This window comes from Podarcis filfolensis (genome assembly GCF_964270895.1).
Source record: "Podarcis filfolensis genome assembly, chromosome: 12".
Taxonomy (NCBI): Eukaryota; Metazoa; Chordata; class Lepidosauria; order Squamata; family Lacertidae; genus Podarcis; species Podarcis filfolensis.
The window spans coordinates 52463605-52476409 of NC_139614.1; the positions used below are offsets into that span (position 1 = coordinate 52463605).

A 12805-nucleotide genomic window follows, 5' to 3' on the forward strand; every position below is an offset into this window, starting at 1 on the left:
TTTTATAGCTTAGGAATTCTTTCATTTTGCATGGGAACTCAGTAAAACACTAACAGCAGGGATATCACACAGAAGACCCACCTGCCGTTTCAGCCACTCTGTGCCTGCAGCAATATTCACACCCTCCCAAAATAATTTGTAAGTCACCTTTGGACAAGGAAGTGGTGCCCAAGCAAGACAGAGAGGATGAGTATCAAGAACTACCACTTCATGTCCAACATGAGCTTCTCTCCTATTCCATTTCAGTTAGCAGAATTTGGAGTGCAAGGTGTGCATTTTTTCAACATAGGCAGCCAAGGTGAGAAGTGAACGTCATGGGTGGGGGGTGGCCTTTGGTCAGTGGAAAAGGCAGCCCCAAATGTAAAGCAGTAAGGTATAAAAGGAGAGAAGGCAAACCTTTTGCAGCTGTCGCAATGACTTTGAAGGTGAGCTTTTGACCAGCGGCCTCACAAGTGTATTGTCCAGAGTCCTCTTTCTCCACCTGTTGCACAATCAGCCTCCGGGTCTTGCCTTCAGCTTCTACCTTGAATTTCTTGCTGGAGGTGATCTGCTTCCCCTCCTTGAACCACTTCACTTCTGTCTTGGCCTGGGCCACCTCGCAGCTGATGGAGGCGTTCTCTGAAACAACAGCCTTGATCTCCTTCTGGACCTTCTCCTTGTTGACAAAGACATCCTCAACTTCTGCAACTGTGGCGAGGGCAGGGAGAAAAGAGGACAAGGACTGTAACTCTAAACTCCCAATTTACAGCACATCAAGGTTTCCCCATTAACCTATAATCACTTTTAATATACCCCATAAAAGGCAATGTCTCCTCCAACACTAGTCTCCTGCAGATTAACACACAAAATTCAGGTTGCAGCACAACACAGCAATAGGATCTATAAACTCTGTTTGTAGGCAACAGTCCTCTTTTCAAATCATGGATACAGAGTCTGCTTAAGGACTTGTTCACTATATATATATATATATATAAAGTTCCCTACCAGGACAGACCTTGCTCACGTGCTCAAGACATCAATTCTATAAAACATATTTTGCTGCACTGTGCGAAATACGAGCAAGCCAGGCCTGAACTGATATTACCCTTGCTGGTACCTTTCCTGGGAAAATCAGAGGCTCACTATGTCAGGTTCCTATTGGAAGACCAGACAAATGCTAGAACATTAACATGGTGAAGTTTTTATCGGTGGTTGCAAGAACCAATGATCCCTATCTTTAAGTCTGAACAAAATGCTTGTTTAACCTGGAGGTAGGCTGTATGAACTGTGCATTGCTTTGTAACGATTTGTTGGGTCTCTGGATTGATTGATTGATTGATATATAAAAAAAAACTTCTAAAATGATGCCCAACAGGGCAGTCAGTTGGGCTGACATTCCATTGGCTGCTACATTATACCTCAACATTATCTGCTCTCCATTTCCATTCAAATTAGCAGCAGACCATCATAGAATCATAGAGTCATAGAATCATAGAGTTGGAAGAGACCACAAGGGCCATCGAGTCCAACCCCCTGCCAAGCAGGAAACACCATCAGAGCACTCCTGACATATGGTTGTCAAGCCTCTGCTTAAAGACCTCCAAAGAAGGAGACTCCACCACACTCCTTGGCAGCAAATTCCACTGTCGAACAGCTCTTACTGTCAGGAAGTTCTTCCTAATGTTTAGGTGGAATCTTCTTTCTTGTAGTTTGGATCCATTGCTCCGTGTCCGCTTCTCTGGAGCAGCAGAAAACAACCTTTCTCCCTCCTCTATGTGACATCCTTTTATATATTTGAACATGGCTATCATATCACCCCTTAACCTCCTCTTCTCCAGGCTAAACATGCCCAGCTCCCTTAGCCGTTCCTCATAAGGCATCGTTTCCAGGCCTTTGACCATTTTGGTTCAAGGAATGTGGGATGTGCAAATTTTCATAGTTGGTAGCCCAAGAGATAAGAGTGTGTGTTTGGGAGGTGGGTGGACTCTGGTGAGCAGAAAAGGCAGTCCCAAATATAGATAGTACCATATAAAGGAAAACATCCAAACCTTTTGCAGCTTCTGCAACGACTTTGAAGGCGAGTTTTTGGCCAGCAGCCTCACAGGTGTAATCACCGACATCCTCTTTTTCTACCTGCTGCACGATCAGCCGCCGGGTCTTTCCTTCAACTTCTATCTTGAATTTCTTGCTAGAGATTATCTGCTTCCCATTCTTCAGCCACCTCACTTCTGTGTTTTCCTGGGCCACCTCGCAGAGAAGAGATGCATTCTCTAAAAAGGTAACCTTGATCTCTTTCTGTACCTTCTCCTTGTTGGCAAACACAGGCACAGGCTCTGCAGCAGGGAAAATAAAACACATGACAAAGCAAAGCAGTTAATTACTGATTTCCCCCCCTCTTTTTCTTTTTTTGAAGTATGTGTAATGTTTCTCGTATTTTTTCCATGTAACAGTTTTACAAATCAGTTTTATTTGTTGAGACATTGGGGGGGGGAGGGGATGGAGGGGGGAAAGATGGTGAGGGGGGTGGGGGGGTTGGGGGGTATGTTTCTATTTTGCTTAATGTATGTAGGGTTTGGTGTCAGTGTTGCTCGTGCAGGTTCTCTGTTGTTCATTTGTGTTTCTTTGGTGGTGAGAGAGGTTGGGGTTGGCCTAGGGTGTGGTTGGCTGTGGTGATCTTTGTTTTCATGTGTGAGTGGGGTGTGTGTGTGTTTTGGATCAGGTTAGCCATATTGATTTGTATGCTGTTGGTGGATTATTGTCATTGTCTTGTTGGGCTGTGTATGTGATAAAGGGGAGCCATACCGGGGTAAAGGCGTCTTCTTCTGTTTGTCCCCGTGTCAGTTTCAGTTTATTGGTTAATTTTTCTAGTAGGGCTGTTTCCCATACTATTTGGTACCATTGGTCCATGCTTTTTAATTACTGATTTCTAACACACACACACACCCCTTAAGAAATTAAAACTCAGTATAACCTACACAGAATGAAGTACAAAAATTAAACAGTAAACCAACTTCAGCCGCACAAACACATGGCTGGGAAACACACTACAGAAAAAGGCAACCAGCTAAAAGATAATACTGTAGGGAGCTTGCCTAAAATCCAAAGGGAGGGAATTCTAAGAACTGGTGCAGCAGTGCTAGAGGCCTTGCTCCTGGTGGTCATGGAGAAGACCTCAGGAATGTACAGCCGATAGTCCCTCTGCCGAAGACGGCAGTGACAAGGAAGCAACGTACAGAGCAAGGTGCTTTGCTTTGGCCCTGTCCATCACTGACATGCAGCCCCTGGAAAGGTCGCCTTATATCCTGTTTCCTGCTATGGCCAGCCAGGTGCGTGTGCATTGTGTTAAGTTGTGGGTGCACATATCAGACGACACAGCGATTCTTCAATCAGCTCTTGTTTATTCACAGGCCAGAACAGAACTGAACTGAAGGGTTCAGCCAGCCTGCTTATATAGAGTTCCACTACAATGCAACTGTAACACTTTCTGTAACTATCCAATCACTGAACGTCACTTTCAATCCCTTATTTGCATATGTGGACCTGAGTGAAAACTATCTACAGTATCCCCCTGCTGGCCCAGGGTGAGAACTTCAGCACATAACCCATTGTATTCCAGAGGGAGGGGGTGGAATATCTCTTGCAACAAGTTTCCTTGCTATCAGTCCTATATTTACAAAGTAGACCATAGAGCGTTGGTGAAATATGGCCTAGCTGCTTTGATGTAACTGGGGAAAAAAAATAAGGAGATATATATATATATATATATATATATATATATATATATAATATTCATAACTGCATATATAAACCACATGTCTGAAACCCCATAAAAAAGTCCTGAAACCATTTGTCCCTCCCAAACTGACCTCAAATATTTCTCTGCAAGGTCGAAGGAAAATGGAAGAGTCTCCCCATTGTCTTTTTGTTCACAAATCCTTTCTTAAGGGTATGTCTGTGTATGAATAGGGTGAGCCTGTGACCTGGCTCAGGAACTAAGTATTTGTCATTACAAAAGATTGGCCAGGCTCCCCAGGTAATCCCATCAAGTGACCATTAACAGGTAACCTGCCAGACGGGAGATAAACAACGTACTCAGATTTCTGTTGTAGACCGCCCTTTCTGTGATGTAGGTATGATGTATCTGGGGGGTGGTCTTGAGCTACACCGCTTCTGTGATGTATGTGTGATGTATCTGGGGGGTGGTCTTGGACTATATAAGGGTGGGCACACCTTTGTTCTGGGTCCTCCTCCTTTCCTGCATGTGAGGGGAGCACCCTGTTGCAACAGTTCAATAAAGATCAAGCTTACAAGCTGCTTTGCTTCTCAATATTCTCTGGCTGGCCTCTGTTATTTTCTCCGACCAATGGAGAACCTACAAAGGACTCTATAAGGGCTCTTGTGTCCCCCATAAGGGAAGAAGGTCAGATTTTTGTTTATTACAGAACACAGCTCCCTTGACAGCACAGCTATTGACATGCCACTCCTAGATCTTCTGCTGTCAGATTCCCTATACCTGAACATCTCCATCTGCTTTCAGTCCTGAACAACCAGCAACCTTACTGTGAGCACTAGAATAACAAAAGTGCCAGTTCAACTACCAGAAATATATTGTCAGCAAGACTGTTGCGAAGGAAGGATGACTACATGGCGAAAAGGAAGCAATCAGATTCCCCTGCTCACCTTCGACCTCAACGTGGAATGTTAACTTGTCGTCCTTTGTTTCACAGGTGTAAATCCCTTCGTCTTCTTTCAGTGCATTGTGGACAATGAGCTTTCTGTTAACTCCCTGAGAGGTAAATGTCACTCTCTGGTCCAGCCTGATAGGTTTTTTACCCTTCTTCCATATGACGGGCTCGTTCTCTGATGAGACCTCGCACACCAGCTCAAATTTCTCTGACAGCTTGACCTTGATTCCGGGGGTTGATTCATTGACGAACTTTGCCACTTCGTCTAGAAAAGTAAGTTGAGGTGCAAAACAGAGTTGGCAGCAAAGGGCGCAGATGGATTGAGTATACAACTGAAACAACATTTTGCATGAACTGGAAAATCAGGTGATTTTTCCAAATCTGAAGCAGAGGGAGGTTTTATTTCATTTTTTTAAAAAGTTGGACTTTCAGATTTGCATTGTAGACAAATTCAAAATCTGAAGATTTAAACAACGCTGACATTGTAATAAAGGCATTAGAGCTTTCATGGGGTGAGGGGAGAACATGAGGAATGAACTCAAAGAAATTCCACAGCAGCAGCAATGTAAAGGGGAGAAAGAGACTTGCCAGGAGACATTTTGCTGCTGAAGACATTTTAACGCCTGAGGCAAAAGTCAAGATGGCGCCCGCTCCCATTCCATGCGTAGAAGTTGACCAGTCAGGTAAATACCGTATTTTTTGCCCTATAGGACACACTTTTTCCCCTCCAAAAATGAAGGGGAAATGTGTGTGCGTCCTATGGGGCGAATGCAGGCTTTCGCTGAAGCCTGGAGAGCAAGAGGGGTCGGTGCGCAACGACCCCTCTCGCTCTCCAGGCTTCGCGGACCTCTCCGCAAGCAGCGGGAGCACTCCCGCTGCTTGCGGAGAGTTGCCTGCATGCCGAAGCCTGCGCGCGCTGAGATCAGCGCGCCCAGGCTTCACGGACCTCTCCGCAAGCAGCAGGAGCCAGTGCTGGGCTCCCACGGCTTGCAGAGAGCTGCCTGTTTGGGGGCTGGGGTCGGGGGAAGCTCGGGCCTCCCCCGCCGCAGCCCCGCGCCTGGGGGGGGAAATAATTTTTTCCCCTTTATTTCCCCCCAAAAAAACTAGGTGCGCCTTATAGGACGGTGCGTCCTATAGGGCGAAAAATACGGTACATAATCTTATTATTCAATGGTTTGAAAAGGGCTGAGAGAACAAGTCTTCACTGGTGATTGATATATATATATATATATATATATATATACACACACACACACACACACACACACACACACACAAACATTGGCTTGTTTAAATATTTTGCTGTTATTCTATAATATTTAAACATCCCATTTTTTAAATTATTATTATTATTAATGTCTATACTTCTCTTCATCCAAGCATCACAAAGTGATTTACAATATAAAAACACAAAAATGCATACCATAGTAACAAACGAAATCAATCCCCTGCCACACACACAGTTTTTGTAGTTGTCGTTACTCAAATTATACTTATCCCCCCCCCATGTTTAATTTTATGGAGTATTTTGAATTGATATATAATTGTGATGGATTAACACTGAGTAAAACTTAGTTGACTACCACCTACTGTTTATATTAGACCACTGTAGGCTGCCTAAGGCGGAAAGGCATTTGGTTTATTGGATATTCAAAGGCCTTGTAAATTTTAATTTGGTCATATTTGTGATACAGTTTTATAAAACATTTTATACGGTGTTTTGGAAGTTCAGATTCCAATATTTTGTTTGCAGCTATTTATTCAGTCAGGCATTTGTACTCAGGCCTTTTTGGTGGCTACATCCTGATTATAAATAAATTAAATAAATAAGTTTTTATTTATACCCCGCCCTTCCAGGTTCAGAAAACCAGGCTCAGGGCGGCTAACAACAAATTTAAAACAATTAATGCAACAAAAAAACCAGCATAAAATACAGTATAAAACATGAATAACAATAAATTCAGAATTAAAAAATCAATTTGGGGGGGAAAGTCATCCAATAAACGTTATATGATTTAGCTGGCTAAATTAGTCCTATTTGGGCGAGCGAGGAGACCAGGGGAGAATTAGCTGTGGGGTCCCAGAGCGGGTAATCTTCATAAAAAGGGGAGTGAGGGAAGGAAGGGGAATAAAAGATCAGGCTAAGTTCAAATTGAAAGCCAGGCAGAATAGCTCTGTCTTACAGGCCCTGCGGAAGGAGGTTAAATCCTGAAGGGCCCTGGTCTCATGGGACAGAGCATTCCACCAGGTTGGAGCCATCACTGAAAAAGCCCTGGCCCTGGTGGAGGATAGTCTGACTTCCTTAGGTCCCGGGACCTCTAAACTATGATTATTCATGGACCTTAAGGTCCTCTGCGGGGCAGACCAGGAGAGGCGGTCCCGTAAATACGAGCCACAAAGGAATGGAATGGAATGGCCTCCCCAGTGAAGCTTGCCTGGTGCCTGCATTAAGATCTTTTTGGTCCCAAGTATTATTTATTCTTTCAATGTGCTAGAGAGAACAACTGAACCTCCACTTTCTCACACATCTGGGTGGTTAAGGCAGAGCTTGCAAGCTTTGAAACACAGCTCTTTGCTTCTGGTTTTCTGGCTCCCCTCTCCCCAGCAAATAAAAAAAATCCTAAGAAATATGCATATAAAAATACCTTTCAAACTTATCTTGGCAGTGCTTTCAAGATTATTGGCGACAAATTTCACCTCTGCTTCTTTGAAAACACTTGTGACCCTTTTGACAGTGAGGCTGTGCGACGTTTTGGTTCTTGTAATGATGTACTTATCACTGTTCTGCACGATGTTGCCATTAACATACCACGAGCCGGAACAGGTATTAGTGAGGTCAACAGTGAAGATTGCATCCCTGCCTGGCGCTACTTCTACATTTCTCAGAGGGCTTTTCACAGCCAGTACTGGTTCTGTGGAACAGAAGAAGAAAATGCAGTTGAAACGACCAACTACTAGGCAAAAAATAAAGGTAATGCAACTCAGAAAACACGTCATCCTTGGATAGATTGCTACTGCATTGAGATTACCGTATTTTTTGCTCTATAAGACTCACTTTTTCCCTCCTAAAAAGTAAGGGGAAATGTGTGTGCGTCTTATGGAGCGAATGCAGGCTGCGCAAGAGGGATTGCTGCCTTCACTGCGCAGCGATCCCACTTGCTGTTCTGGCTTCTGAGATTCAGAATGGTTTTTTTCTTGTTTTCCTCCTCCAAAAACTAGGTGTGTCTTGTGGTCTAGTGCGTCTTATAGAGCAAAAAATACGGTACATTTGTGAGATGACCAGTCTCATATAATCAACATGCTTAAGTATGCATGAAGAAGTTAATTCTATAGAGTAAGCTGTCCTGCCAGGCTTAGCTAGGTCACTCCCCCTCACCTTGGAAGGAAGGTAATTAATTCTATTGTTGTACATCAGTCTACATGAGAAGCTCATCTAGAGTTCCTGCAGAAATAATTTAGGAACTTTCACCACTGTAACTAAGCCAAGTTTTACTGCCTGTGTTTTCTGACTGATGTATGAAAAAGCACATGAAACTGACCTTTGAAGAGTTTGTAAGTAAACCATTTTTTAACTTACCAAATGTGTGGTCTTTTTCTATGCTGGGTAAGGGGAACTTTGGGAGGAACTTAGAAGGGCATATTTTAAAGGTCTGCCAGCCTGTGTTTCCATGCCTTGCTGCATATTTTTGGTTTTAAATCTCTGCTGGCGTTCTCTCCCTTAACCCTACAGGGTAAGATATTCCCCCTTCATGGGCTTCAGGGCCAATATAACACTGGATGACCAGAGAAATTGTTATTGGCTCACATTTTTTGAGCTGAGAACTGTCTTGCAAAAATAGGAGAAATGCAAACTCTAAAGAATAATTACATTTCAATCCACCCATTAGCCCAGGAGGTGAGAAGCAGGATTCACAAAAATTAAATTCCTCCATCATTCCTACCCTCCACAATACTCTCAATCTAACTTGTTCTTCCTCAGTGGCTCTTAGCCTAACCAACTTCTCAGAGATCCTGCGAGACCAGCCTGAGGAGCTTAATCCTAAATCATATCAGAACCTTACTAAATCATACCAAGAACCTTGAATAAGTTATTGCTGAATATTAGGTTCACCTCTGAATAGTCTGTGGGATGTAAAACCCAGGAGCAGTCAAGTACAACATTCCTAGAGTGAACATGTTTACACATTGGAAGGAATGTTTGTCCAGCCAGCAGGTAAACTTCCTGTTTCCTCCTGGGCTGGGACAGACTTCCTCTTCATGCGACTAGAGGTGGGCATGGCCTCACCTGTGCAGGTAACGACAAAAGCACAGGGCAGTGCAGGCATCTCTCTATGACTACTTTTGTCGAAGAAGCAACATCTGCTTAGCCAAAGATGCTCTCTTGGCCTCCAGCCAAGAGAGGACAAAGAGACCTTCTCCTTATGAGATAGTTTCCAGGTGTATGTTACTTTTCTAAGCTAAGTCTGCCTTCTGGGATCCGATTGTGAACAGAATGTGAGTAAATTCTTTTTATACTTTTATAGAAGACTGTGTCATGAGGGAATAAGGGGAAAATACCAGAACAGTTATTATAGAGGCTTTAGCGAGCCTGAGCTAACGCATCCGCTGTGAGTTTAAAAAGGAAAATGTTACTCTGCTGTATTGTGAACTTGTTTACAGAAGCTGGAAAGGCTATAATCAAACAATATATCCTCTCCTGCATCCCTGAACATTTCCACATAGTCAACCCAACACAGCAATCACTTTTGATGCTCTAAAGCTCACATCCAGGCTCACTACCTTCCAATGGCTTTTTCATTTCATGAGATGTAGCAGGTCTAAGCACCCAACCTCAAGGACTGCAAACACCTCCTCTTTTCATACTCACCAAGGTGCAGAGTTCCTGGGAAGTCAAGGTAGCCGCTCTGGCCATAGTTGTTGACCGCAGACACTCGGAATTGGTAGTCAGCCTCTTCAACAAGGTTGCTCACAGTGAACTCGGTTTCAGGAACGGGGGATTCATGGCACCTCAGCCAAGTGAATCCAGTCAGTTTCTTACGCTCCACTACATATCCATCAATAGGGATGGGGCGATCCATCTTAGGCGGGGACCAGGATAGCATCACTGAGGTTTCTGTTTTATTTTTCACCACTGGGTCAACTGGTGGATGCGATGGAGGCTTCTTTGGAGCTGGGTAGTATGAAAAAAGAGGGAAAAAATAAGTTGATCTGTTTGAAAAGCCAGGATGATGATGATGATGATGATGATGATGATGATGATGATGATGATTAATATGTACCGCGCCCATCTGGCTGGGTTTCCCCAGCCACTCTGGGCAGCTTCCAACAAAGATTAAAAATACATTAAAATGTCACGCATTAAAAACTTCCCTGAACAGGGCTGCCTTCAGATGTCTTCTAAATGTCAGGTAGTTCTTTATCTCTTTGACATCTGAAGGGAGGGTGTTCCACAGGGCGGGCACCACTACCGAGAAGGCCCTCTGCCGGGTTCCCTGTAACCTCACTTCTCGCAGTGAGGAACCACCAGAAGGCCCTTGGCGCTGGACCTCAGTGTCCGGGCAGAACAATGGAGGTCCTTCAGGTATACTGGACCAAGGCCGTTTAGGACTTTAAAGGTCAACACCAACACTTTGAACTGTGCTCGGAAACGTACTGGGAGCCAATGCAGATCTTTCAAGACCAGATCATTTAAGGATACACACACATCAATGCCAGAGGCAACACACTAAAAGTCATCCTGTACCAGACATCAATCCTTGTCTCCAGCTACCACAAAATTCCACAGCCTTCTTCACCCTTGCTTCAGGGAGGACAAACCCTACAATACATTTCAGCTATTTTAATACATCCAGATTTAAGTTTGCTTCCTTTTAGCCTAAGAGCTCATCCAGACTTCCACTTTTCCAGCCACTCCCCCGCCCCCCCAGGAAACCTGATCTTTACTGCTGAATCAGTTTTGGGCTCCCTGCTCTCATCAGGGTGCCCCAAAATTTGCGAGATCGCAGAGGTCATTTCTGGGCTCCGCGAGATCACACAGGTCATGAGGAACAGGCCTGGGAAGACACATGTCCTGGTTTCCCGAGTCAACACATTGCAGGGTATGCCTGTCACAAGCCTGTCTGCTGCCATCCCTGTTGTCTAATACGGTGATTGCAGAGTACAGCACAGTTCACCTTTCGGCGAGAAAGGTCCTTGCAGGTGCTGATAGCAAGCCAAATTACACTAAGCTCATTGTGTTCCACTGTGATTGACACAGCCATGTTAGCACATGGGATCCACAACCAAACGCCAGAGTCACGGCTGGTGAGTGTGGCAGCGGCTGCAAAAATGGCTCCAAGTTTTCTACCTAAATGCAGGGCCGGATTTAGGTTTGATGAGGCCCTAAGCTACTGAAGGTAAGGGGGCCCTTTCTATGTCCAGCTGTCCTTTGTCAACAACAAATTGTCGCTGTTTTTTGTGTTGAATATATGCTATGTGGTAATTTATGGTCCTAATAGGTATCTAAAGCCATTTGCACATGCAGAATGTAGGCACCCTATATATAGAAATGAGCAAACCAGTGCTATTTTAGGGAGCAGGCTAGCAGGCAGGGCCCATGACTTACATCATAGGAGCCTACACAACACAAAACACTGTTGCTGTATGCAGGTTTTATTTTATTTGTTTTTTTATCTTATATTTTGGAAATGTACATCCAGTTGTTTTTTCCTTTAATTTTTTCGGGGGCCCCCAAGAGAGTGGGGCCCTAAGCTATAGCTTGTTTAGCTTACACAGTCATACCTCATGTTGAGTCCACTTCAGGTTGCGTTTTTTTCGGGTTGCGGACTGCCGAAACCCGGAAGTACCGGAACCGCAACCCGCACGTGCACAGACGTGGGTTACGAACTCTGCGGGTTGCAAACGTGCATCCTGCACAGATCACGTTTGCAACCCAAGTGTCCACTGTACATAAATCCGGCACTGCCTAAATGTGACCAGCATGTTGAAATGGAACCACCAGGATTTTCCATGAAGCAAACAAGGCGCTTTTCTAATAGAGCCATTAGACTTTATAAGACACAGAATATAAATAGGGAACCTTGGCCTGATACACCCTCCTTCCTTAGCTATCTACATAAATATATATATATCAGTGTCACAAGATATACTGTCATCCCCCCCTGAAGTTTAATGGGAAGGCCAAAGCTGCAAAGTGCCAGACTGTTTAGCATCCAGCTCAGGTTCGGTAGGTTGGCAACATACTGAAATCAGATATTAGGTACTGACCCTTGACTCATTAAGCTTAGTAACATTTAGTCAGATCCCCCACCTCCTCTGAAAGAGCATTCTCAGGTGCAAGATCGTTTTGTTCAGCATGAGAGGGAAGCAACATGCAACTGTCGGGTCACTGTTGTCTAGGGTGTCAACAGCTTCTGGGCTTGCTTAGGAATCGCAGCAATTTGCATTTTTTCAAAATCCTCATTAAAATTCAGCAGCAATTCATTGCAAATTTCTCATAAGAAACATTTGGAAGCAGTTTAGACTACTGTGCATGTTTTGCAAGCAATTTCCCATAATGCATTTTTATATATTCTTTTCACAAATATATTAAACAGATGGAGAAGTGCTCCACCCTGCTGCTTCAAACAGCTGGCTGAAACTTTTATTATTCAGGAGAATATTCAGCTTGTGTTCCAGTCCTCCACAAGAGGGCCAGCTTCTTCCCTTGAGAAGCCCTGGAACCTAAGACTTAAAGCTAACCATAGCCACTTTCCTCATCCTAAAGGTAAAGGGACCCCTGACCATTAGGTCCAGTCGTGGCCGACTCTGGGGTTGTGGCGCTCATCTCGCTTTATTAGCCGAGGGAGCCAGCGTACAGCTTCCAGGTCATGTGGCCAGCATGACTAAGCCACTTCTGGTGAACCAGAGCAGCGCACGGAAACGGCGTTTACCTTCCCGCCAGAGCAGTACCTATTTATCTACTTGCACTTGACGTGCTTTCGAACTGCTAGGTTGGCAGGAGCAGGGACCGAGCAGCAGGAGCTCACCCCGTCGCGGGGATTCAAACCGCCGACCTTATGATCGGCAAGTTCTAGGCTCTGTGGTTTAACCCACAGCACCACCCGCATCCCACTTTCCTCATCCTAGTGCTGGCCTATACC

The 12805-nt window shown here is 44.5% G+C and overlaps 1 protein-coding gene across 50 annotated transcripts in view; it reads right to left on the reverse strand.

Moving 5' to 3' along the window:
* Positions 1-12805, reverse strand: part of OBSCN (obscurin, cytoskeletal calmodulin and titin-interacting RhoGEF) — a 267376-nt gene that overhangs the window by 222591 nt on the left and 31980 nt on the right. For 46 of the 50 annotated variants that reach the window (XM_083579027.1, XM_083579000.1, XM_083578995.1 and 43 more), the window contains exons 5-9: positions 9532-9834; positions 7310-7576; positions 4660-4929; positions 2028-2312; positions 397-687 (exon numbers count right to left, since the gene is read on the reverse strand). In XM_083579027.1, coding sequence (XP_083435153.1) covers positions 397-687; positions 2028-2312; positions 4660-4929; positions 7310-7576; positions 9532-9834 — 1416 coding nt within the window. The remainder of the gene's footprint in view (positions 1-396; positions 688-2027; positions 2313-4659; positions 4930-7309; positions 7577-9531; positions 9835-12805) is intronic. The other 4 variants (XM_083578984.1, XM_083579001.1, XM_083578979.1 and 1 more) reach the window with 2 other exon arrangements.